The following is a 27073-nucleotide window of genomic DNA, read 5'->3' as shown; positions in this document are numbered from 1 at the left end:
CAGGGATTGTACATTATTTGTTTGATCGATTTATTGGTTATTCCGGTAAACTAAGATGCCATTAAATCCAGCAGCACCTCTGTTTATAATACAATACACAATCTGTCTCTTATTTACAAAGTGTTTTTTTCTAAACCGTTGCATTTAGAAAATGATATAGCCTAATCGTCATAATTTGTGTGTTGTGAGAGGCAAATCTCTTTTGGTTGAAACATACTAAGGAATTAGTTTGCTATTTTTGTGTTGAAATAAAGACAATTTGTATTATATGCATTTAATTATTTTTCAGTGCTTTAATGTTTAACCTTTGATTCCCCCTATTATTCATCTGGCCACATTTCAGCAACTGGAGCTTTCTGTAGTACGGCCTATTCAATAGTCAGGTCAGTTTGGTTTTAGGTGGCAAACTGGTATCGCTTTCATATTTTTAGTTTCTAACATATTTACAAGAAATTGACGAGACAATATCAAATTTCGATGATGCCCAATGAAGTCAACTTTGTGTCATAACATTTTGATGGCCCATTTTTATTGTCTGCAAGGAGCATCTCAGGGAAGTGTACTGCATACATCTGACCACTAGATGACGCAGGTCTCAAAGAAAAGAAATTAATCAGAGTCTCATAGAAATCCATGTCTTATAGGCTCCAATCCACACTTCAGTATCATTTACAAGTCACTCATATTTACTCGCATTACCGTTTTGAACTTTCTGGAAAACAGTTATTCCACTTAAGTGCGAAGATGATGTGTTGCTAAATGAAATCTGGGGCAGCTGATTAGGCACAGGATGTTCATTGATCCTGTAATATATGCTTGGTAGTTTCTTTGTACCAGTGATTTGTTATACATCGCCTTGGTGACGGCTAAACAATAGAGGCAGGTTCAGATAGGGCTTGCACAAAGTGAATTGGTGTGGCACGGACCCAGCTGGCAATCCCCCCGGGTACCATATCACTGGCGAATAGACCCTCATTTATCTCGGCAAGGCTCAGTAGGCTACAAAACGAGCATGGATAGAGCTTCTGCATTCCCCCCCACCCCCCCCGGGCACAGAAATGGCGTCCCAGAGCACCAAGCTCATGTTTCTGCCTCTCCGTGGCACTCAGATTACACCAAACACTTCACACAGGCAAGAGCGTTTACTGAGGAGGAGGCCCTTTACTGCAAATACCTTCACTTTATCTGCAGGAAAGCTATGAATCCTTAGATTTGTGATTATAACCTTGTTTAACTTGACATTTTGAGCTGAAGAAGTACCCCAATCTCTCTGAGCTGCTTCTTTTTTACTCCCTTGGGTCTCTGTTAATAATACAATTATAACAATTTGAATTTTTATGGGAATTTTAACATCGTAAGGTTAAATAAATGACAGATTATTTAAACTCTATAGTAATCCCATGAATTTAGCCAGCACCTGAACATGTGAGTAAAAAGAAATCAAAAACAATTTGAACTATATCATTTATTCAGATGCGACACATTGCACATACAATACCGTCATTCTGCTCAAGGTAGAGTCGTACTTAAGTTACAGTAGCTCAATACTTAGTAGAGGACCAAGAATCACTACAACTCACAAGAAGCTAAACGAAAATCTCTCACACAGTTACGAGGACACAAACATAGGGACCAACACTATTCAGGAGCTTAAGCATAGTTTGATGGTGAGCTCAACTGTGGTTGTACTAGGACATACTGTAGCTTCTCCGCGCCACAGACGACAGACTTGGACCTTGGATTTCAGCGCTGTTCTCTCCAGACAGGGCAGGCAACCTAGCGTGGCGTATGTGTGGGGATTATTTATGAGCAATGAACACACAGAGGCCCAGGGACAAACACCAGCTCAGATGGGGTGCCTGAAGTTCTGGCCGGCAAAACGGGCCTTGTCGCCAAGCTCCTCTTCAATCCTGGAAGAGAGACCGTTTGTTAAAAATGGATGGACCTATAGAGTGAGAAAATCTGCGATATTGTGCCTCTAAGGAGCCATAAACACACAACTCTTGCTGTTAAAGTGTAACTGTAAAGATGTGACAAAGCCTTCATTTAGCCATTCGAAATGAGTTTATGTTTTTGGACTGGACTGACCTGAGCAGCTGATTGTATTTGGCCAAGCGCTCAGATCTGCAAGGTGCACCAGTCTTGATCTGCGAAAGGAATCTGTACTGTAAAAACAACTACACCTGGGGCACAGTTTGAACAGTCAACTTTAAAAAAATCTCAACATTACTGAATTAAAAAAGGTTTTACCTGTCCAGTGCAGAGACCGACAACCAGGTCAGCAATGAAGGTGTCCTCTGTCTCTCCAGAGCGATGGCTGACCATTACGCCCCAGCCGTTGCTCTGGGCCATCTTGCAGCTAAAAGAAAGACAGACATCATCCCCATTAGCCACTTAACACTTTATTTACCTTCTTGGATTTTGTTAACAAGTGTGATGGCACTCTGTTGGACACTCACGCCTGCAGGGACTCCGTGACGGAGCCGATCTGATTGACTTTGAGCAGAAGGCAGTTGCAGGCCTTTTCGGCCACGCCCTTGGAGATGCGTTTAGGGTTGGTGACTGTGAGGTCGTCGCCCACCACCTGGATGCTGGTGCTGGCTGTGAAATTGGTCCACGCTTGCCAGTCATCCTGGTCAAAGGGGTCTTCAATGGACACCACTGTAAGGATAGGAAGAAGGAGAGAGCAATGTTACAGACATAAATCCAACACATCAGCAAGAAGCTAATTGTCAATAGTTAATATCTACAGAAATCTTAAACCTACAATAACTAATTATTTTTGGCCACAAGGGGGCAGGAGATGCCAAATGCTCCAACCTGTCTATATTAGTTATATACGATCAAACAACTAGACTCAGGTTTTGCCTTTTCTTGTTATACTAAAAACGATTTCTATAATAATAATAATAATAATAATAATAATAATAATATGATAATATTTAGGTAACTTTGTATCACAATTTTATTGTATTAAAAACCCACCAGGGTAATCTTTAACAAAGCTCCTGTAGAGATCAGCCAGCTGGTCAGGGGTGATGTAGCGGCTGGGGTCGTCAGGTGACTTGAAGTCCAGGTCGTACTTGCCACCCTTGTAGAACTCAGAGGCAGCCACATCCATGCCAATGACAATCTTATCAGTGTAGCCGGCCTTGGCAATGGCATTCTTCAGAAGCTCCAGAGCTAAGACAAAAACAACATTGCTATAATAACATTGTGACGAGAGATGTTGCTTAAAAAAATCAAAGACATTCACTTTTCACAAATGAGACGTTGCTGAGGAGTCTGCTCCAGTGGGGCATCTGCCATATCAGCACCTTGACCTGACACTGCAGTCAGAGGCTGGCAGTCAATGCATTCAGCACTGAGTTGAGGCCTTAATTTAGAAACCATATCTCAGCCCAAGAGTGACATGATAAGTGAAGTCCTTCCCTGGGAGTTCTAAGAATGTAATGTGTTCAGATTGTCAGGGCACACAGTAACAACTTTCAATGAGAAACTCTTTCCTCAGAAACTAAAACAACCCCACAGCAGTGTGGTAAAACAATAAGTAATGACTTGGCTTGTAATGAAACTCTTATTGTTGGAACAGTGGCTATGGCTCTGATGTCATGTTTCCTCTCACCTTCCTTGTTCTCCAGGATGTTGGGGGCGAAGCCTCCCTCGTCTCCTACATTAGTGGCGTCCTTGCCATATTTCTCCTTAATGACATTCTTCAGGTTGTGGTAGACCTCGGCACCAATGCGCATGGCCTCCTTGAAGCTGCTGGCTCCCACAGGCAGGATCATGAACTCCTGCATGGCCAGCTTGTTGCCTGCATGGGAGCCGCCGTTGATGACGTTGAAAGCCTGAAAGGAAGCAGAGAGCGTCCACTTTAAGCCTAATGGAGTCATTTTTTGGATGAAACATTAATGGCACATGTCTGTTAGGCCTGTGAGCGTTAATAGTCTCTATAAAGCCTGTGATATGTGACTTAGGCAGGTGCACTATCATGCTCACCGGGACAGGAAGGATGACTTCAGGGTTGCCAGCCAGGTCAGCAATGTGGCGGTAGAGGGGAACTCCCTTCTCTGCTGCACCAGCCTTGCACACAGCCAGGGATACGCCGAGGATGGCATTAGCACCAAACTTAGCTATGGGAGGGTAGAGACAAATATTTCAATACATTGTGTGTAGTTCTTTCAACACAGCATTTATAAAAACAGTATTGTCTTCTGACATCTATATTCACCATCGAGTATTTTCTGGGATAAATTTGCAACAATAATTCATGGCCTTGAAATAAAAAGGTTCTAACTGACTTTTCTATTGCATTAACAAACAATCTGTGAGTGCCTATTAATGTTTGTGTGGGATTTGTTATGTGATTATTTGAAAATAACAGGCCCCATGTTCATCTCACTGAATGATGAAAATACAACTCCGTCTGAAATCACTCCCTTGTTCACCCTTTCAGTACTCCTTATAGATACTTATAGACACTCATTAGTTCACTCATAGCGAACAGTCAGTTGTGATCTCTGGCACTTCTCAATCATCGGCATTTTATGTTCAAATAACCAGACAGGAATTTTTCTTTTTGGGTAATCCCACAAGTAAACAGATTAAGATTGGTCGTCAGATTGACGCAGAAATATGCAAAAGTGATGTCTGCTTGCTTACTTGCAACATTGCTCATAGTGCTAATACACCCAGAGATATTAATAAATGGCTTCCACAAATAAATGTGTAAATCTCTGACAGCTGACAAATTCATATCGTCATATATTGTATATATTGTCATATTGCCAAACCCTACCTGAAAGTAGACACAACTTTACAAATTTAAGCTAAAAAAAGTCTGATATTTTCAAGCCAGTTACAGTACATAAAGTAGCATCTTACACTTGTTTTCTGTGCCATCCATGTCCAGCATCAGCTTGTCGATCTTGCTCTGATCCACAACGCTCACATCCTACATTAGACATAAGGGGGACACATTATTCTGTGCATCTAGAAATAAATTAAATGAACTAGGTTAAATTCTAATGCATTAGTTCAAAACAACACACTCCAGTAATGTTAGAATAATCACGCATCTCAGAATTATACCACTGAAGCTCTGCTAATGCAACAATTTATCATTTTTACAAATATTAAGTCAAACCAACAATGAGGTCAATGCCAAATAGGAACAACAACTAAAAGATGTCAGTTTTACGTCTTACCACTGTTTTAAAATCTTACAGTCAGCCAGTACTGCTGCCAATGCTGCTAATATTTGTGTGTGATCATTTTCTATTGGACTTCCAATAAAAAATAATAAATTCAAGAAACTGGTCAATGAATTTTAGGCTTTTGACACTAGTGCATAGTAATATTAGTCAAACAATAAATGGTCCTACCTTGCTAATCAGTGCAGGTGCAATTGTTTTATTGATATGATCAACAGCTTTTGAGACACCTGCAAGGGAACAGCAGACCATGACTGACCCAGACAATTGAAGACCATGCAGAGCAGGAGAGACAGATGACCACAGAGCACCTGACCCAATCTTTTTTGGATGTGCAAGTAATTTTAGATCTGTGAACATCTGTTAGTGCCTGCCAAGGTTATTTTCCAAAGGCAAACCCATTCTTCATGCTGCTGTGCAGATACGTATGGAAAACAGTCATCCTGTTACACCACTCTTTATTTACCTGGTTACACAACGCAGGGGCCAAGAATTCATTTACATATTTAACTGCCCTTTTGACTCCTAACAGGAGGAAAAAAGGAAAAGACGAGGACAGACAACAGAATGTATAGCAGAGTTGAAATAACATGAAAGACAGCAACAGAATAGAGGTAACCAGAAAGTTAAGAGGGGGAAGACGGCGCCTTACCTTTGCCCATGTAGCGAGTCTTGTCATTGTCACGGAGCTCCAGAGCCTCGTAGATGCCTGTGGAAGCACCGCTGGGCACTGCAGCCCTAAAGAGACCTTGGAGACACACAGGACGTTTTGCAACTGTTATTTACTACCGTGCTATGTCAAGTCCAACAAGACAGCAAAGAACTGACTGTAGTTTGATAAATGTTGAAATTTTACCATATGAGCCATTGCTATGACAATCAAAATGTCTGACTTTAAACTATGTGGTATTTACACAGCACAGAATCTATATGCACAACCATGTGTGACAAGGCCCCACGGGGGGGCTGCTTGGCATTCAAGGACCAACAGCAATGTACATTGTTGTTCTGTCCAGAGAGAGAAATAAAGCATCAGTGGAAGAGGCTGAACTGGCTGCAGAAGGCTGTGATGTAACAGGGGAAGACAGCCTGACACCCAACTGAGCATGTGCAGTGCATCTGTGTAAGGATGCCAAGCCACACCCACATATAAGGGGGTGGCCATTTTGGATTCACCCAAGTGATGAGAAATTGGGGATGAGCAGAAAATCTATTCAGTGTGCTCAGTGGACCAGCAGGGATGGTGCGAGTGAGAGGATTTAGGGCTTAGGACAGGAGGACAGAGCCGCCGTCTGGGACATGAGTCCAGGCTTAACGAATCATCTGCATCAAGACATCACCTGGCTGCAGCTGGGGGATGCTGGCCACAGTCCACCGGGGTATAAACTGGGATGCTGTGGCATCACATATCTACGGCCAACTACGATCAAAAGATTGAGTGGCTTCTTTTAAATCTAAGCTGGAAATTCTTTCAGCTTAATTTCTTCTATAGCACCGCCTCCCCTGATTTCATCTAATTCTACTTTTTATTATACATGTGGTTCATTTAATAGTTTTATTCTATTACTGCTGTGTTTGTATATGTTTCTGTGTTATGGTCTATGTGTTCTTTGCTTGCTATGTGAGGCACTTTTGATAAGGTCTATATAAATAAAGATATTATCATTAGTACAAATTTACTGACTTTACAGAGACAACCTATCAGCAAATTTGTAAGAACATACATTTCTATTTTCCCATGCAGATGATACAACAGTAACAGTGAGGTTAAATGTCTCTCTAGATTACTAGAGCTACTGAACTTACAACATTGTAACAAAAAGCATAGGGGGGTCGTCTAGCATGTGTGTGACCCAGAAGCGAGCTGGTTATGTAACACAGCAAAACCCATTACAGAGACTATGACAGACGTGCTCTGAGTGCAGCACACTCGCTTTGGTCTGTGCTGTTAATGATGCCAAAACAGGCCTGGCTGACTTAAAAGGGAATCTTGTCAAAAAATAAAAAAAAAAGTGCTATTTACAGTAAACTAGAACACTTAGCAACCACCCCAAACTAATGAACAGACAACGGGGCTGCAGAATGGAGCGGTCAATTTCCTGCCAATGTATTAGACAAGTATAGCCAGTCCTCTTCACTTCCATGTCAATGGTCATTCGGGTTGCTTCATTAACATTCTCAGGACATTTCATTGAGTTGAGCTATTCCCTTGTTTCAGCCTTCAGAACAGAACAAGCTTGCCAAAAACCTTCAATTACAACCATGCCATTAGTTAATTGAATAAACTGATCTCCACCGTAGCCAGACGTGTCAGACTTCGCAGGGTTCAAATGGTCTAAGCTCAGCAGCTTCTTTAAGTAATCTACAATGAGGCGACGGAAGCATACTGTAGATCATTTATTTGACCCGAAATCGTAATTTTGCATGTAGTATCAAGGATTCAATTCAGCTCACATGTTTGCTAAATGTACCTACTGTATGAGCTAGCCGTGCTCCCAAACAGGAACCATTACAGTAACAGAGTGCTGTAGAGGCAGTGTGATATTACAGGAGCTATTTTCACACATCCACCATCTGATCCACTCTGGGCCTGGTGCTGGCAACAGAGCAGCCACATTGGCTTGACCATCATAATCAACAACTTATCTAGTTTTCATTAGCTAGCTAATTGGGCAACACATAAAAGATTTTATGAAACATTGCTTCAAACATCAATCTGCAGCATTACACATACTATGTAAATAATTACATGTTTTCAGTTCAAATGATCTGTTAAAAAATAAATAAATTAAAAGAGTTTGATTATATATATTTTAGGCATAGAGTACCTTTCTTGGTGTACAGGTCAACCTCCACAGTGGGATTGCCACGGGAGTCAAAAATCTCACGAGCGTGGATCTTCAGGATGGACATGGTTCTGGATCTGCAGATGAAACAAGAAAGGAAGAGACATCAGAATAATGCTGTTCCACAGGCCAAGCAGAAAGGCACTGGTTACACTGCACTGTTACATACTGAATTAAACACTTGCGTCAAGTCAACAGTGAGATGGCAAAAACTGGACTGCTCAATGACACACGAGGGACTAAATGTAATCCAATTTATAGTTTGAGTTTTGAGACTGAATCATCAAGCATCTAACAGATTCTTGAATTAAACATAGCCTATATATTAGTCCTGTACACCACCTGCACCAACTGATGTGGGCTGGCCAGGACAGCAGGGATATTAGTCACAGAAAGGCGTGGCTTATGCAGCAAAAAAAAAAAAAAAGGAAAAAGTAAAGAATCTGAAGGTCCATTCAGATTACAAAACAGCATTGCAAAATGCTTGCAAAACTGAGCTGAGAGCACTACTGTCAAACAGTTAAGTAAGACCTCTTGATAACAATGGTGAAAAGTCACTTTAAGTAACAATACGAGAATGACTTGGCAGTGCATTTGTTGGACTGTCCTGATATGAGTTAAAGGCATAAATATGGGTCCAATCTCATGGAGCCTTTGTTATCTCTCCAAATTCCAATACTGGGGGTCACAGAAGGTTTTAAGCAAGCCAGTCTGGCCCTGACGCCTGCTGCACTATTGATGATTTGCTTTATCCAACTTGCCCCGAGTCCATGCATTAGTTTGCTCATCTACCCACTCTGAATGCATGACTGAACTTCAGTACAGTCTGCAAAGCTAAGCTAGAGGGTGCCTACTGCAGAACCAATGGAAAATCCTCTGTCCTTAAAAGTCTGCGTGGAAACTTGCCGCTGGCTACAGCCAAGAGGCAAATTCACCCAAACCCACACTAGACAGAGAACCTATTCTTCAGCTAAATGGAAAAATATTTTACAGTTTAATGGGGCTGCGTATTGAACATCAATACCTTTTTGATGCTGACCGAAATGTGTCCCTAGCACAGAGTATTGAAAACTGTAAAGTTGGCAAAGGCCAACTGGCTGGCCAACTTGTTTAGTGATGCTTTGATCAGAGAGACCTTGATTAAACTACACAGATTTACTGAATTTAGATTTTATCTAGACTAGGTTATTTTTTTTATCTAGGCTGCTTGTTTGTTTAGACAGTATTTAAGAATGCTGCTGACTTTGTTAAAATGAAAACAAGGATTTTATAGAAAAACATTTGAGTAGGCTACAAAACACCAAAATTTCAACTGATAAACACCTGTACTTAAAGTCACCACTTCCTACAGAATTGGAAACAGATGAAATGACTCGTCAATTAACCCATTAACCAACAAACTATAGTCCATTAACCCTTTATGTCACTTTAAGCAAAAATGACAAAAAATACCCACCTTTAAACAATTGTGAGGATGCACATCCTCATGCAGGTGCTTATCTTTTGAGCTCATTAACTAAATGTCTTTGGGTTTTGGACTGTTGGTTGTACAACTGAATGTAGGCTATTTGAAAGCCAGCTTCAGGAAACTGTGCAGTGTACTTTCCAGTTTTTCTGACATTTTAAAGACCAAAGAATTAATTGATTCAAGGAGAAAGTAATCAGTGGATTAAATCGATAATCAAAATAATTGTTGGCTGCAGCCCAAACATATAGTGTATAAACTATTTTTGTAGTGCCATCAATGAACACTACAGTATAGGCCCATGTCTAATCCTTTTTGTGTTTTTGTTGCTGCCAGATCATTGCAAATGTGAAGGGCAGGGAGGTTAGCTGGCAGCACAAAATGGCAGCCACAGATAAATAAATAATTAAGGATTGATACCTGATGTGTGTGTGTGCGCATGTTAGTTTGTCTTAACCATCAGTTTAGCTACATTAAGGTCTGCCATCCAGCCGCATCTGTGTATTAGCATCAGTTTAATAATTGTTCATAAAAACAATACTGTTAAAACTGCAGTAATAAACTTACAATCTAATCAGTGAGCGACTTGTTGAAAGTAGCCTACAGCAATGACTATCACACAAAAGACACACTGAGCCTGTATAGTCTTGCTATATACAGTAATTTTCCCACAACCGGTGGACACGCCTCCATGTCTGCTGCAAGCAACTGGTAGCTTACTGAATGAGTCAACATGTGTAGCGTGTCAGTGTCTGGCCTACCATCAGGTCATTTAAGACTTTGAACAGCAAAAAAAAACTTTTAACAAATTGAGGGGACTGTGGGAAGTTGGACTTGCAATTTGACGCCCCTTCCCCTCCACCACACACACACACTGCAGCTCTAAATGGACTGACATCTCGCCAGCTGACGGCCTGGTTTAAAAATAGACGGTGGGCTACAAACTAACATCCTGAAAGCCACTGAGATATTAACTAGCGTTTATATAAATCAAAGAATCGGTATTAAACAATGTATCCGCAAGGACAATACTTTAGGATTATCTTCGAGGATGTGGAACAACGTAATGTTCATATTTATAAAACAGTAGTTTATATTAACACACAGTCTTAGAACAGGCACTCTAAATCTTAATAGCTGTTGTCCTACATAATATTTGGACAGAAAAAGACAAACATAACGGCGTCAAAGTTACCTTTCCGGCCTAACTGTGTGCAAGGACGGTGCTGTCTCTCTCTCGTGCGGGCAGGCAGAGAAGGCGCTCGTGACGCTTCGACCCGTTGATAAGTGAACGGAATCAGGAAGAAACGGGGCAACGGAGCAACCTCATTGGCTGGGACTAACTCACGAGGCAGACGAGTGCGAGGAGGGAAGCACGTTCACCGTCAGGAGTCCGAATGACTTCACATCCCAAATGACCGTCAAGAGGGTGCGGTGTATTTTCTTTTTTTTTATCTTAGCATCACTAGCACAAACTATAGCCTACACATAGCCTACAGCGTACATAGCCTACACGTAGAGCAAGAATGATTTTATTTGAGGTGACTTATGGGGAATGTAGTGCTCTTTCGTATGAGGATGAGAGAGGTACTATGCGGAAAGATGACGCATTTTCTGAGTACGTGCAGAGAAGCATGGCTCTCCGATGCAGTGGTTCGTTGTTGGTCACATGTCACTTGCGGTCACGTTTTATGGCAGTGACTTTTCTGTTCACATCACGAATATGCTATTTAAAAGAAATATGGCAATGGACAAATGTGTGTGTTTTCCCACCCAACAGTCAAGCACCAAGTAAGCCCTGATGGTGATTTGCAGAATAAAAACTTCCTAGACGTCTGCAGTAAAACTGGTTGAAAATTCATCATCATTTCAATGATCCTTTTCAACATTTAGTTAGGACCTGGTTCGAGTTACAAACAGCTAATCATCTAAATGCGGTTGAAACAATTATCTCATCTAACAACTTTCACTTTTCAACCAAATGCACCGCAGTTTTAGACAAAATTTATCTTATTTTTACCTTGTGTTTTTGTTTGTGTTTGAATACTGATTTAAATTTTAAGTGTTGTTTCCCCTTGGACAATATGAAAATGTGGAACTACTTGGATTTGCAAAAGAGGGACTGCACTTGTAATGGAAATGGAGATTGCATGATGAATCACTTAGAATGAATCACAGTGAATAGCGGGTTTCCCCTACACATCAGACGTCTCATTACTATATGACATGGATATCATGCAGCTGCGCAGTGCAGTGAGTGCACAGCATCCATGGCAGATCAGAGCTGCAGGAGCTACTGTGTGTTGGAGGCTCGATGCAGTGACCTTCAGACTTTTCATGTTAAATCTAACTGCGCCATCTACTGCCAATAAAATGTCACCGCAACAAGTGCCTCATGTAGACTTGTCTAAGTTTGGAAGGAGTTAATTATTAATAAAATAATAGAGGAATTTATTAACCTTTTTCGTCTTTCAGTTAAATTACAGCGCCAATTTATAGGATATAGCCTACAGAAGTTATCTTATTACACTTTTCATATAGAGTAGGTCTAAATGTTACTCTTGGTAATATTATTTTCAGACACCCAACATTTTCCGCCATGAGCAAGCAGTTGGCGACAGTGGCATAGAAAAACTTCCTTTTAAAAGTTAGAAGCTGGAGCAGAACATAGACTCAGGGTGGGAGGCCAACTGCCTCGACCAGTTAGGGGGGTAAATATCATACCCAGAGGAAATATATTTAAATCTCTAAACAGGATTTACAGATCAACTGTGTTATGATTAATTTAAATACATTAAAAACATTCTATTAAACAGAAGTAGATTAACACATTATTCATTTAAATTCTCCATTCCATTAAAACTGGGAAATCCTTGTCTGGTCATCATTTGAGACAGGTGTTTATATATTTATTGACTCATTCCAGTTTCTGATGGTGAGTAAAAATGGATGTGGAGGAGATACTGTACATCTTATATGGTTATTATCGGCTTGATAACATAAGTATTTACTTAGCAATTAAAAAGCTCACATTAGCTAGCCACTGTGAACTTATGCTAACGTTATAGCCTCCAGTAGCCTACATTAACACCCAGTGCTCATCACGGCATATATTTGTGTTATATTAGAGTGAAGTTAAAGCTAGTAGTGGTCCTCCTAAGTTCTAACATCCGTGCCCTTGTTTATCAGCATTGTGCTTATAACCTTGAATAACTATGTATGCAACTTCTGGAAGTCCCTAAATGCTACAATTTAAAGAAATGACTGTCCCACTTTACCCAATATATAATTACCCATACTGTCCATCATTCTCAGTCATATTTGATAAAGTGGATCACCTAAAAATGTTTGAAAAATAAAAAACTATATCACCTTACTGCATATTGTGTTGCTTGACTAGATCACGAACATAATTTAATAACAATTAGGAACATTGTCTTATTTATGATATATTTATATCCTTAACAACAAGTCAGAATCCTACATCAATGACCTTGTCTTGAAATTCCCAGGGCAGCTTCCTGATTGACAAGAGCCGGCTTTTTTGTGTAACATCAAACGCATGAAGTCATGTGATTTCAGTCTCACGACATCCATCCTTGGCCTATAGTAAAAGTCCTATTGACTAGATTTTGTTAGAACAGGAAGTAAACACACTTAAGTTTAGGCATCCCACATTATCCAATGTCCCAGCTCACCTGAATTAACCCTGTACAGATGAATGAAAATTAATCCAGACGCTCCGGAGGCAGAAATACCTGCAGAAAGCCACAGAAGGAGAGAGGAGAGAGACGAGAAAATTACAGGAGAGGGAAGATGTTGAGTAAGTAACATGCATTAAGTTAAAGTACAAAAGTAGGCTATTTGCAACAAAATTTACTTACAGTATCAAAAGTAAAAGCACTAAATAAACAAAAAAAAGTACAGATTATAGTTATATTGTTTTATTTACCTTTTGTTAGTAGTTCAGTTTAGGTTTTTTAATTTTATTTTAAAAGATAAAGTTTGATATTTTTGGAAATATGTTTAATTGCTTTCTTGCTAAGAGTTAGATGAGAAGATTGAAACCACTCTCATCTTTGTACAGTAAATACAAATCTACAGCCAGCATTTACATTACATTTACAATTTACTCATTTGGCAGACGCTTTTATCCAAAGCGACTTACTTACATTTGAGGAACAACATACAAGCATCAGTAAAGTAAGAGATCTACAAATGACTATGCATACTTATAAGAGCAGCAATAAATACTATTAGTGTGTACGACATCAATGGGACAGATTCTTGGGAGAAGACGTAAGAATTAACGATAAGTGCAATCAATACAAGAGAATTGTAAAGAGACAGAAGACTTGAAGTTAGAGAGGGATGCCCCTGCTCTGATTGGTGACAGCTAGTTATCTTAACACAAAGACTGGGAAGAGGAGGAAACTAGCCTCTGTCCAAAATTCACCTAAAGCTCATCTATTAACGCATTGTATCATGTTCAATCACTAAAAACTGAACTTAAAAAACGCCAGTTTACCGTTTTACAACGGGTTGTGTTTCAGATTTTAACTTACCCTAGTCTCTGCTGGTTGTCTGCTAATTTTCGTATATCCACAATGTTAACCTTTTCCTTTTAGTTGCACATTTACCTTTGCTGAATTTGCCTCCAATCTCCTGGTGGCAGCTGGAGTTTTACCGCCTGTGTGATAGGCTCTTTCTGGCCATACTGGTACCATCTACTTGTGAAATGGTTGGAGGTAACAGTACTGGCACTCTGCTAATGTGTTGGTCACCATTAGAAAGCTGCACCAGGATGTGAGGAAGCAATAGAAGAGAGCTGGTGATCTGTAGCATATTGCTGTCAAGTCATTTTTAAATATTTTCCCATAACCAAAGCACCAGCCCTCTCTGAAGTTAGGTCAGGCAGCCTGGGTGGAGGTGGTGAGAGACCAAGCCAGAGTGAATGCAAGTTTGCTGATTTGCTAGCCTTGCTCTGCTGCATTTAATTTTAGGCTAAATATGAGCTCCTTCCTCTATGTCCTCTGGCTACAACAAATCCCCAGTCTAGGAGTCGACGCCTGCTGTGATATTGTCCGGAAATATGACATGAATTTCCATTGCTATGCTAATGACTAAAATCTATGTGCAAGATGTATATCTGTGTGTGGTGTATTCAGACCATTCACACCAGCTTGCAGCCTTAATTCTTCAGAGAAAGCCTTTTCATACAGTATGTTCTTATAAAAATGTCATTGCCACTGCTAAGCTGCCCTAAAGGTATGACTACTTTTGCTCCAGTGGAGCTTCTCAGTGACTCAGGCTGTTGTTGCTGGGCAGCTTCCATGTGTGAACGTAAGAAATTGTGCAAGTAGGGCGTTCCTGGAAAGAGCCTTCATGCCAGTCAGTGCTTTCTATGCTGTGTATTTCCTGATCCAGGCGGCTCAACCAACCAGCCAGTATGCTTTCATGCATACAAAATAACTTGGGCCATTATCAGTACAGCCACATGGTTCCAAGTAACAAAACTTCCTGAGTTAGCTGACTTTGCATGATTCATGTGTTAGGTTCACGTCTGGGAGGAAACATTTTATGATCACCACAGATGATGATGATGTTAATTTTTTATCACTTTGACTATTTGTACCTTAAATGAAACTGTATTAAATCATATATATTACACACAGTTTCACATGTGGGATTAAAGCCATTTGACTGTCACACACATAAAAACATGTTTCATACACAGTTCTTTCCAGCAGCTCACCGTGGGACCTTTTGGTTCAGGTGCAAAATTTACAGGCAGTAAAAAAAAAAGAAAAATGTAATGTCAGAAATAGTGATGAATCAGGAACAACCTGATAATTAAGTAATTGTTAATCCATAGTTCCTGAATATCTCAGAATTGAAGATTGTATTGAATTAATCATTACATAATGATTAGTTCATAAATATCTGTGAATCGACATACTGAGGTCACCACGAGTAGTTCCTGATTTACCCTGAATCGTCCACTGAGTGATGCAAAACTAGTAATGACTGATTAATTACTCATTAATTAATCATTTAGTGCACCCCCAAGTGATGTGAAACATTATACTGAGTAGCTACTAAGTGATCCCTCTTACCTCATGATTACCTGACCATTACATCACCTTTTTGTGACCCCCAGGGCACCAGAACATAAAAAACATTTTGCACTTGAATGAATTGAAGGGTGGTTAGAGTTTAGAGGCCTAAAAGTCACAAAAGAAACAGTTGACAGTGAAAGATACCGATGTGTTGCAAATGATGAAGTGTGTAAAGTGGTTCAAAAAAGCCACAAAAAACACAAGGGAGGAGCTAATAACACTATGAAGGAGGAAGTTGCACAACTGGAGTGTGACACCCATATTTCCTTATTTTAGAGTTTTTTAGATTTTTTTTAATCCTCCGCCACGTTCACCTCCTGCACGTCCGATCCAGGCTCAGTTCAGCTCAACAGAAATCTTCCCCTCTTCTCATCCAGACTACCGGCATCTTCTTCATCCTTGAATCTCACAACCACCAGTGTCTAGGCTTCATCAGGGGGGATTTCTATGCCTCTACAGCTCCACCCCCTTTTAAATTACCTTGTCAAACATGATGGGGTCTTATTGCCAAATGACTTTCACATTCTCTTATTTAATGTGTCACATGTCAATAAATTATTATTATTCCTGACTGAACTACTGTGGAAAAAAGTGAGCCAGGTTCAGGTGTGATGAAGACATTTTGGAAACTGATGAAGACTTACGGAGCATTCGTTTATTGAGCCTGGCTGAGGAGATGCCAGCGTACAACGTGTGAACACATGCCAATGCCAACCCCAAATCTGAAGGATACTTCCTGTCTGATCGGATATTTATCCCTCCTAGACCTACAGAGATTCACTTAGTGTGTTATATGTAAAGATTCTATTGGATATTGGTTCAAAATCAAGACAATCAAATTCAAGCCACATGCAACGCTTTCTACAAAGCGTCTGACGCTTTCTACAAAGAGTCTGACATACTGTTTTGGAGAGTCCCTGGCTATCATCTTTGGCTTACTTTTGTTCAGCAATTGACCCTATCGTGACGTGGGGAAACTGTGTCATTGTGCCGCTATATTCCTTCATCAATCAATCAATTGTTAGTCTTTGCGCACCCCCACGTTAAGTGATACATTATACTAAGCAGCTACTAAGGCCCCATCCACACTACTCAGTTTTAGTTTACAAACAAGTAATCAACCTTACCTCATGATTAATTGACCATTACTTAACCTTTTTGTGACCCCCCAGAGCACTATAACATGAAAGAAATCTTGCACTCAAGGGTGATTTGCGTTAAGGGCCTAAAAGTGTCAAGACAGAAAGAATTCACTGCTGATGGAGAAAGAGATTGATGTGTTGCAGATGACACAAGTCTGTAAAGTGCTGCAAAAAAGCCACATGAAACACAACGGAGGGGGAAACAGCTGAATCTACAAGGAATGAGGAAGTGGCACAGCTGGACCATGACACATACATCATTTTTGTTTTCACAATTTTCTAGATTTATCGATGTAAGATATTTGCATTTTACCCTTTGATTTTTTCCTGTTACATTTTTATGTATTGTTAAAGAGGTCATATTATGCTTTTTGGCTTTTCCTCTCTCCTTTGTAGTGTTATCGCTTTTTTTTCCACTTTATGGATAAAAGATACATTTGTTACAAATTAATAACTCTGAAACTCTTGCTCTAGTCCATGTTGCTAAGCTGGTAAGGGGATACACAGTTGAACCGAAGTTACTCTGTTTCTGATTGGCAAGTAGTCCTTAACTAGGAACTGCGCATGTGCAACTCTCGACAAAGATCTTGTAGAGGTAAGATGTATCACTCCATAGCTAAAACGAAGTGTTCAACACACAGGGTGAAAAGAGGACCTGCAGCAATGTGCAGTATGACAAAAATATGCTGTTTTTTGAAAATGAAACCCTGTAAACCTGTTCTGGTACAACCCCTAAATAAAAATATGAATCTGAAAATGAGCATAATATGACCTCTTTAACAACACAGACTTTATTATCCCGTCCGACAGTCCGCCCATTAGCAAAATTTCCTCCCATCTCACTGTTGAGTAGATCAAAGTCTAGTTGGGCAACACTTATTTTCATGGATGGTGGAAGCTGCTATGTATACTGGATGAAAAGGTACTGGGAGTCATATGGTTTAATTGGCCCGTTAACTGCGCTGCCATCCCACAACATCAAAACTAGCTTATTAACCAGGTTACTGGGATTTATTAGAAAAATTAGCGTTCAGTGTAATAAATTCTCATCCGACTCATAAAAATACAAGAAAACACTGTAAAGGTCAAAGTCAGGACCCCCTCTGATGAGGCATTGTCACCTGGTGTTTATTTTATCCCATACTTGAGCAGTTGCACTCAAGAAAAAAAGTAGAATTATTAACTTTATAATGGTAAAATCTAGTTTTTGTTTTGCTTATTTGTTAAACAATTTCCATCTCATCTTCACTGAGGCCATCACAGGACTCCGTACATGCATTCTGCAGCTGAACCATCTATGTCAAACTCACCGTATGTGGCCTTAAAATTACTAGGCTTGCTCTTGGCTGGTACAATTACATCAGTGAAGTCCCCAAGACCTTAACAGCTATGATTGTCCTTAAGGCAAACATAAACCTAGTGATTTACTGGAGGAAAAAGACTGCTTCTGTTCGAGTGCTGATGTATGCAAGTTGAGCAAAGAGGGCCATCAAATATGTGGCTTCGTGATGATCTCAGACTTTGTGTATGTAGAAAATGCTCTCCTGTCATCTCACCCATAAAGGTTAGTTCTGTTTTCTCCACCTGGGGCCTGTTTTTTTTTATCAGCCTACAGGTGTTGATAGCCTGGCCAAACACAAAAACAACTGGTGTCAAGTGCAGGCTGCAGAGAGGCTGCAGTTCCAGGCCAGAGAGAAAGGATATGAGTTAAACAATGAATCTTAAATCAAGGCAAGTCCTTTGATCACTTTCATTCAATCACCTCTTTGCACACAAAGGAACAAAAATTTGAAACAAGATTTATACTGTTACTACTGTATCTGTATTACTGTATTCATGTAGACTCTGAAAAAATGTGCTCCTTAACTGCAAACTTACTCAACTTTATTTCAACTTTGTGCACAAGCCACATTTCACAGATAAGAGCAGGTACACACTGAGCACATGTGACAGACGTGAAAGAGTCTGGAGACACTGTGGTAAACGTTGTGCTGCCATCATTCAGCATGACTGGTTTGGCGGTGGGTCATTGATGGTCTGGGGAGGCATTTCCTAGGAGGGTCGCACAGTCCTCCATGTGCTAATCACTGTACCCTGACTGCTGCCAGATACCGGGATGAAATCGTCAGAGCCATTTTCAGACCTTACACTGGTGCAGAGGGCCCGGGTTCCTCCTTGTGCAGGACAATGCCTGGCCTCATGTGGCCAGAGTGGGTGGGAAGTTCCTTGATGACAAACGCATTGATCCCAATGACTAGGTGAAGTGGAATTTGCTAATATAACTTTATAGATTTCATATTCTGATTGGTTGGTTTAACATATGACAGCCTGTTTATAAACTTTGAGTGAATATTTGACATTCTTGCACACTCCAACTCCCTTCTTTCGTCTATACTTTGCAAGGGCAGGTTGACATATTCTAACCAGCTCATTTATCTCCTTTAATGTTTCTCTGTGTGTAAACCAACCCATATAAGGCTCCATGCAGACATCCTCTTCATAAATCTGTGCTGATTGCTTTTGCAAAATGCTTTCTCAAATACGGTTCACAAAGGCAATTCTGGTATTGTAAGATTCTTTATTAATGATTTTGAGATTTCCCCAACACACTGGCCCCAAGACCTGAATCCAATTGAAATCCTCTGGGACATTACTTATCGCTGCAGCCGGCGCCGCCAGGTAGCGCAACAGAAGCCCTGATCCGGGTCTGGGATCCCCCATGGCACCATTCGCGGTCTCATCAGGAGCATGCCCAGATGTTGTCAGGAGTTCACACAGACACATGGGGGCCATTTACACTACTGAGTTGTTGAGATGAAATTCACACAAGTTGGATCAGCTTGTGATTTCAATTTTTTTTACTTTGATTTTTGCTGTAATTTTGAATCCAGCCCTTAATCCGTTGGTGATTTTTCGTTCCACTGACTGTTGTTACATCATTTTGTTCACAACGAATTATACAATGTACAGTTAAAGATTTTGAACTTTGAACTACTTCATTCATCGAGATCTGATGTGCGATTTAGGAGTTCCCTTCATTTTTTTGAGCAGTGTATGTAGCAGACAGATGAGTGATGTGCGATCGTTTTATCCAACTTAGCAGGAGAGTGAATAATATTTTGTTCAAACAATAAAAACTGTCCGTTCACTTTCACTTATTTGCTCCTTATAGGCAAACTGAACACTCAACACACCCAGGAGTTGAACAGCGCTGGCATTTAGATTCAGGTGTTGGACATGTTGTGACTAGTTTGCATCAACAGGTGATACATGTCAAGATGCCCTATTTGCTACCATTGAGTCTGGTGTTTTTTTGTTCACAGATGGGTTTTTTTTTTATCACATGTCATCTGTGTTTCCTCAGAATGATTTGAAGTTTCACCACCAAAGCGACTATGGCAAGAACCAGTGTTTCCTGTGAAGACAAAGTTAAAGTAAAACGGAAGTTATTAAAATGATGAGGACTGCGGTGGTGCACAGAAAGGCAACACGATGCACAAGAGGTTTTGGTCACTATCTCCTTGTCTGTACTGATGATATGCCAAATTCAACGTGAGACTCATTAGCCCTAACTTTTGCCCTAAAAGAGAAAATAAATTCTCTTTCTATTTACCTGACATGATTTACCTGTAGCTTTAATTTCTCAATAAGAGCAGAATAACCTGCACAAAATAGATGAGAAACAAAATTTGAACTCAACCCTTATTTAAAAACATGTGCCAGTTAAGATGGTCGGTGACTTTGGGGCTGCTGGGAAGCGCTCTGGGCGGTTTCAGCAGAGGTTTCAACACCTCCCTTCACCAGTAGTTTAAAACTAGAGAGAAAATCTATGTGAGGTGTCAGTGTTCTGCGTGAAGGAACAGAGACGCAGCGATGGAGTTTTTCTCGGTGGTCGTCTCTGTTATTTCAGTCTGTGTTGTCAGTGCTAATATTCCCCATGATAGTATCCACTGGACATACACAGGTAAGCTTTTTTTTAAAAACATGGAATGAATCAAAAAAAATTAACTGTTGTGCCTAATTTGAACACCAATAGTGGCAACACTGAACTGGATTTTCATTTGCTTTGATGCATAAAACATGCGCGGCTGCATATCTTATCAAATGCGTATATAGCCTATAGTGGGATAAGACAAAAACAATATCAAGTAACATTATTTTTTTTCTTAGTAGGGCTCATGACAGAGTTATCGGGGTCAGTGGAGATTGCGGTACTTTTAGCCCCGTTGTTTGCGGAGCCTCGCTTGTGAGCAGCTTTTAATTATTATTATTATTCGGCAGTCACCCGAGGTATGTACATTGGCTGCATTGGCCAAATACTTCGGATAACCGCGGTCAGACCCGACTCTGGTTAGTTATATCAAGAGCTTGTGAAGAAAGTCATAAAAACATATTAGATGTAGGCAGTAGAAAATCATCTGGGAATGAATACTATAGGGAAACATCAGCTGCAATAATAAAACCTACAGTTGAGCAAGTGTGTGTGTGTGCCAGTATGACAGCCTGCGATCTGTTTTAATACACCACAACCAAGTGCTAATATCTTTTAGTTTAAACGTGGTTACTCTCTACTTTCATTTATCTCAGTCCAGTGGGGTTTTTTTTTTACAATGTGATTACAGTTTTGGGTCCTTTGTTTTCCTCACACAGAGGGAGCTTTGGACCAGATGCATTGGGCAGACCAGTACCCTTCATGTGGGGGTATGAAGCAGTCACCAATTGATATCCAGCGGCGCAGCGTGAGACACAACCCAGACATGTTACAACTGGAGCTCAGCGGATATGATGCACAGAAGGGAACTTTCCTCATGTCCAACAACGGGCACTCAGGTAAGAAAAGCCACCCTGAAGAAAGTGTATACTTTACTTAACCTCAGCATTACTCACTGTAAAAAAGGACAATGTCATAACACAGTTTTTGCTGCTCTAGTTCCTGAACGATAAATCTAACTTTTTGACTGCTTGTAGAGTCAAGAATTTCAAACTTTGGAAAGCATATTTCCTACTTTTCAGGCAGCCATTGTTTTTAATAATTTTAACATTAATAATGTTGTTTTGAGATGTCTGCATGCAGTGCAGTTACAGGTCGGCTGAGTCAGTGAACTCTTTTAAGTCCCTTCTTAAAACATACTTTTATAGGAGAGCCTTTCCCGATCTTATTTGACTTTATTTTATCCCTTTTATTTTAATCTATTCTTATTTTATATTTATCTTAAACGTGTATTTTGGTCTTTTCAATGTTTTCTTGCTTGTATTGTTGTCTTTTGGGTATTATCTTTGCACTTGTTGATGCACTTTGTAACTTGTTTTTGAAAAGTGCTCTACAAATAAAGATTATTATTATTATTACTGCACAAATCAAAACCACAAGTTTGACAAAGATTATTAATTGTTCAATGGTGTGGATTACACATCTCAGTCTTGCCATTCGAGATTCTCACAGAAATAAACAGAAACCAATGGCTGCCCCGTCAAAGAGGAACACCATAGCAGTTATGTGCAGTATTCACAATTTGATGAAAAAAACCCGTGAAATATCTCTATCTTGTTTCCATCAGTTCAAATTGACCTGCCTCCCACTATGAAAATCACCAAGGGCCTCCCAGGAAAATACACAGCTGTCCAGATGCACCTGCACTGGGGCGGCTGGGACCTCGAGGCCAGTGGAGCGGAGCACACTATAGATGGCACCCGTTACATGGCAGAGGTTGGCTTTGAAGAAAAAAAGAGAGTTTAAAATGAAAGTTTGGCTTGATAAAGCAAGTCAGGGTAGAAATATAAATATCAAATAAAATAGATAAGCATAAAACATAAGAGAATGAAAATGAAAATGAAGTCAGGGTGTCAAGCTCAACTCAAATGGAATGCCAACAAGAAGGTGGGTCTATAGCAGCTACTTAAACGTTTCCAGGTTCTGAACAGCTCTTTTATGACCAGATAATCTATTCCAGAGATTAAGGGCAGCCACCACAAAGGCTTGGTCACCTGTATGTATTGTGCCGGGATCTTGGAACATCCAAGAACATCTGGTGGGTCGACCTCAGAGATTAACTGGAGTATGATGCTCTGCCCAGAGGTGGCGACAGACCATTTCAAACATTAAACAGCAATAAACATCTACCAATACTGCTGTTATGTGATCACGCCATCCTTTACCAGTTATCTTTAATTATTCTTTAAACAGCTCTTTCAGTATTATGGCATGGTGCAAAACTAGTCAAACTTTTCATAAATGCCATAATTATCTTAAAACACTTGATTCTCTCTCCAAAACTTTACACAGAAAAGGTAGCTTTGAAATTGGCCTGAAGTTAAAGAGTCCAGAAGGATCCTTCCATTTCTGTGATATTTAAAAAAAGGCCTTTGTTTTCTTCTGAATATTTCCCTGCTAATAAGTGCTCTTTGCTGCATTTAAGCCAACTGGCTTGTTCTTTGACTTAAGAACAATTTGAACTGAATTTAAAAATAGGTAACATACTTTTAGATTATTTGCCTAACCCGCTCTGCATTTCCACTTTGTCTTTCAGCTCCATGTTGTCCATTACAATTCTGACAAGTACGCGAGCTTTACTGAAGCCAGAGATAAGCCAGACGGGCTGGCAGTACTCGCCTTTTTCTATGATGTACGTAAGCCACAAACACTTTTGTTCCCTTTCTTCTGTCCGGTTACTAGGTTGCTCAACATTTACACAGGATGCCAGCACCATTTCTCACATATGACCCATCAATAACACTACAGGAAGTTTATAAAAAAAAGTCTTTCTAGGGAAAAATTATTTGCAAAATTACCCATTACCCTTTGAAGTGTACAGTACTTTGTTTCAGTCATCCTGCTGCATTCAAAGGGTCTGTTGACTGTTGGTTTGCATGACGACATATTGAATGAGTGTTTGTCTCCAGAGGAATGTTCTGGATCTCGGGCAATCAGCTGTGAGGTCATCTCTGCAGCAACACCTCTGCAGGCATCCGCTGCGATAGCAGCACAAAGTGGCCGAGAGTTAGTGCTATTTGGACAAACTCATTCAGTAACAAATCAGATTCATTGACAAGGATAATTCCAGTTTATTACAACTTGAGTTTTATTTTCATAGTTTCTGCTATCCTTTACAACTAATAATGTTGTCACGGATGGTGCAAGCAGGGTAACAGGAATACAAGGGTAGGACCCAAATGCATAAGGCACAGCTGATGCAGTTCAGTAATTTAATATACAAAAGGAGGTTCAAATGCTTATGGGAAGGTGAGGCAGTCAAGGGTCAGAAACAGAGATTAGTCCAACACAAGGAAACAAACCCACTAAGGAACAGGCAGGAATCCAAAGTCCAATAAACAGACAAAAGGTCAAAACACAGGTAATGCAGATGGAAACAGTGGACCAAGACATGAGCACACCACAGCATAACTAACAATCTGACAAGCAATGCATGGCAATGGTCCAGTTAAGTATTGGCAAGGCTGATGGGGGAAAAGTGGAAACCGTTGAGTGACCGGGCAGACTAGGCCAGGTAACTGCAGAGCAGATGGTGGTCAGGTGAGAGAAAGTCCGAGGGCAGTGGAGAATGGTAATGAAAGGGAACTGGGAAAGTGTCTGAAGAGGAAATGTAATCTCTCAAAAGAAGTCAGGTGAAAAAACAAACACGACCAGTCAGAGGATCAGACAGGATATAACAAAGATGTCCATTATTAACATCCATCACAGTTTACAGTAGGCAGGTATTCTGGTTCAACTGGTTCTGGTTTGACCCTCTGTTTCTAACACATCATTTTCTTGTGCATTGAGGGATTATTACAGACATTTTATGTGCACCTCCAAGTAAAACAGTTTAGATTAATCTGGCTAAATGTTAGCCTTAATGTTTGCAACCTGTCTGATCATCTAACAGAACATATAGATACAATGTACAAACGTACAAAAAAAATGGCTCAAGTAATAATCAAACCAGAATATTTTTTTATACACATTGTATGTGTGTAAAGAAAAGAAGGGTGGTGATGGTGCCGTGGATAAGACACATGCCTTTGGTGTAAGAGACCTGAGTTCAATCCCCCGCTGTGACACATCCACCAATGTGTCCCTGAGCATGACACTTAACACCTAGTTGCTCCAGAGGTGTGCGATAAAAGCATCAGCTAAATGAATAAATGTATGTCTAGTGACCACTGCATGTTTTTGTTCTTGCAATAAAGAAAAAAACCCAGCAGCTGTAAAGCATTAAAGTGGCACAGCTGATGTGAGCAGCAATCTCAATTGTATTTATATGCATTCATTCACACTTTCTCACACTCACATATTTCAACACAAGAATTAAAGTGTCACCACACGGCCTTAGATAAAAATAATTCAAATTATACAACATTTAAATTAAATTCTACTGTTTTGACTGAACCTTTCACACAGCTTTGGTTTCCTTTCAGGACGGGCATTTTGAGAACACCTACTATAGTGACTTCATCTCTAACCTGGCCAAAATCAAGTATGCAGGTGAGTTGCTGCACACAGATCGTTATATAACTGTCCTTGAATTGAGTGTTTGAGTCTCATGTCATTGTAATGTGATCCTGACAGGTCAGTCCATGAACATTTCGAAAATCAACGTGCGCTCCATGCTGCCCGAGAACCTCAACCATTTCTTCAGATACCAGGGCTCCCTCACCACTCCACCCTGCTACGAGAGCATCCTCTGGACGGTGTTCGATACGCCCATCACTCTCTCACATAACCAGGTACAGCAGACAGGAAAAGCCGTTGTTCCAAAAAAGAAAAAAAACGTAACTCTAAACTCTCAACTATTCTGTCTTGTCTTGAAAATTATGCTGTGCAATGTCATACGTTTCTCTTCTTCTCTGTTGTGTTCAGATCAGAAAACTGGAGAGTACTCTGATGGACATTGACAACAAGACCATATGGAATGACTACCGCATTGCTCAGCCCCTCAATGACCGTGTGGTGGAGTCTTCTTTCCTGCCACGCCTCGGGAAAGGAAGTGTGTACATAACTGAGCAATAGCATTCATTCCTCAGAGCTGACATGGGCCATGGCTAATCCTTGTCATTTTCACGCACTTTTTGTCTTTTTAGCATTTTGTCGCCAAGATGAAATTGAGTCCAGGCTCCTGAAGATTGAGGGCCTGATAACGTCTCTTGGAAAGCATATGTATTCAGGTGAGTGAGCTGTTCGTCACAGAAACTTTTAAAGATGGCTAGTGTGCAAAGAAAGTGCCCGTATTTACTCTGCAGCGTTTGTCTCATTCCCTTAAGTTGGACATGGCAGCTCAAAGCCTACCAGATATGGTGAGTCCTTTGTTTACATTCTGATTGAGCTCAAACTTAGATTTGTGACTTAAAATTAGATGGATATTTCTCGCTCTCCGGTGAGTCCAGTTTTCCTTTTCCTCAGAACCTCGCGCACTGTTTCCTCTGGTGCTCAACTTCCAGGAGAAAAATTCTGGTAGTTACGCTTTGGCCCGCCTCGACCACCGCATGGACCTGACCTCCTTCACTGTCTGCATGCATGTCCTGCCGGAGCTTGAGGGGGTCCACACTGTCATCTCCTACGCCAGTAATGGCAACGACAACGAGCTGATGATCTCCATCGGTGAAGACAGAGATGCGAAAGAGATTGGCCTCTGGATTGGCAACGAGTTCGTCAACCTGCCACACAACTTCAGGTCACACGACTGGACCAACTACTGCATCACCTGGTCTTCCCACACCGGTGGGGCAGAGCTGTGGATCAATGGCAGGGTGGGCGAGCAGCGGTACCTGAAAAGCAGTTACACAATCAGCCCTGGAGGTGTGTTCCTCCTGGGCAAAGACCAGGATGGATACCTGGGCATCTCTAACGCAGACGCCTTTGTGGGTAAGATGACTGATGTCAACGTGTGGGACTATGTGCTGACCACAGCAGATATCCGGGACCAGATGTCATGTCAGAGTAACAGCACAGCGGTGGGAAATGTGTTCAGCTGGGGAACCACCAAACTTAGTCTGTATGGAGGGGTGCAGCTGGACAGCCAGTACAGATGCTCCTGAAGAGACCCAGCTGCTTCTCTTTGCATGAGCTTTCAAATTCTGCAATAAACCAAAATAATACTGCTGATGGTGGGGATTTAAAATGGTATGGCATTATGTAAAGTGTCTTTCAGGCAGTTCAGTCATAATAGAATGGAAACTGTTTCTTATAACTTCAGCCATGTATTGTATTCATTTTTTTGCATCAGCAATAAAGACTCATAAGTTACTTGTTGGTTTGATTAATGACTCAAGCACCCATTCACACCTCTGTAGG

At 40.6% G+C, this 27073-nt stretch overlaps 2 protein-coding genes across 5 annotated transcripts; one reads left to right on the top strand and one right to left on the bottom strand.

Moving 5' to 3' along the window:
• Positions 1-1450: 1450 nt before the first annotated feature.
• eno1a (enolase 1a, (alpha)) lies at positions 1451-10873 on the bottom strand. Of its 2 annotated transcripts, none has more exons than XM_046055910.1 (12): positions 10720-10873; positions 8042-8136; positions 5866-5961; positions 5385-5443; positions 4885-4954; positions 4000-4133; positions 3626-3848; positions 2986-3183; positions 2460-2661; positions 2251-2359; positions 2089-2147; positions 1451-1910 (listed from the first exon to the last, which is right to left on the bottom strand). In XM_046055910.1, exons 2-12 carry the CDS (start codon positions 8124-8126, stop codon positions 1847-1849), a joined length of 1299 nt encoding a protein of 432 aa, XP_045911866.1. In that variant the 5' UTR covers positions 8127-8136; positions 10720-10873; the 3' UTR covers positions 1451-1846. The 2 variants fall into 2 exon arrangements, with proteins under 2 accessions (XP_045911866.1, XP_045911867.1); XM_046055911.1 differs by lacking the exon at positions 10720-10873 and adding an exon at positions 8229-8335.
• Positions 10826-27025, top strand: ca6 (carbonic anhydrase VI). 3 transcript variants are annotated; one of them, XM_046055908.1, is made up of 11 exons: positions 19959-20048; positions 20150-20288; positions 21436-21615; positions 22344-22492; positions 23313-23408; positions 25201-25267; positions 25352-25509; positions 25643-25769; positions 25864-25947; positions 26044-26076; positions 26183-27025. In XM_046055908.1, the coding sequence occupies exons 2-11, from the start codon at positions 20240-20242 to the stop codon at positions 26815-26817; spliced, it is 1578 nt and encodes a 525-aa protein (XP_045911864.1). In that variant the 5' UTR covers positions 19959-20048; positions 20150-20239; the 3' UTR covers positions 26818-27025. The 3 variants fall into 3 exon arrangements, with proteins under 3 accessions (XP_045911865.1, XP_045911864.1, XP_045911863.1); XM_046055909.1 differs by lacking the exons at positions 19959-20048; positions 20150-20288 and adding an exon at positions 10826-10953; XM_046055907.1 differs by lacking the exons at positions 19959-20048; positions 20150-20288 and adding an exon at positions 20659-20749.
• Positions 27026-27073: the final 48 nt, after the last annotated feature.

This window comes from Micropterus dolomieu, linkage group LG08, assembly GCF_021292245.1.
Source record: "Micropterus dolomieu isolate WLL.071019.BEF.003 ecotype Adirondacks linkage group LG08, ASM2129224v1, whole genome shotgun sequence".
Taxonomy (NCBI): Eukaryota; Metazoa; Chordata; class Actinopteri; order Centrarchiformes; family Centrarchidae; genus Micropterus; species Micropterus dolomieu.
Note: the sequence above shows the minus strand (reverse complement) of the source record. Positions and strands in the feature narration are given on the sequence as shown.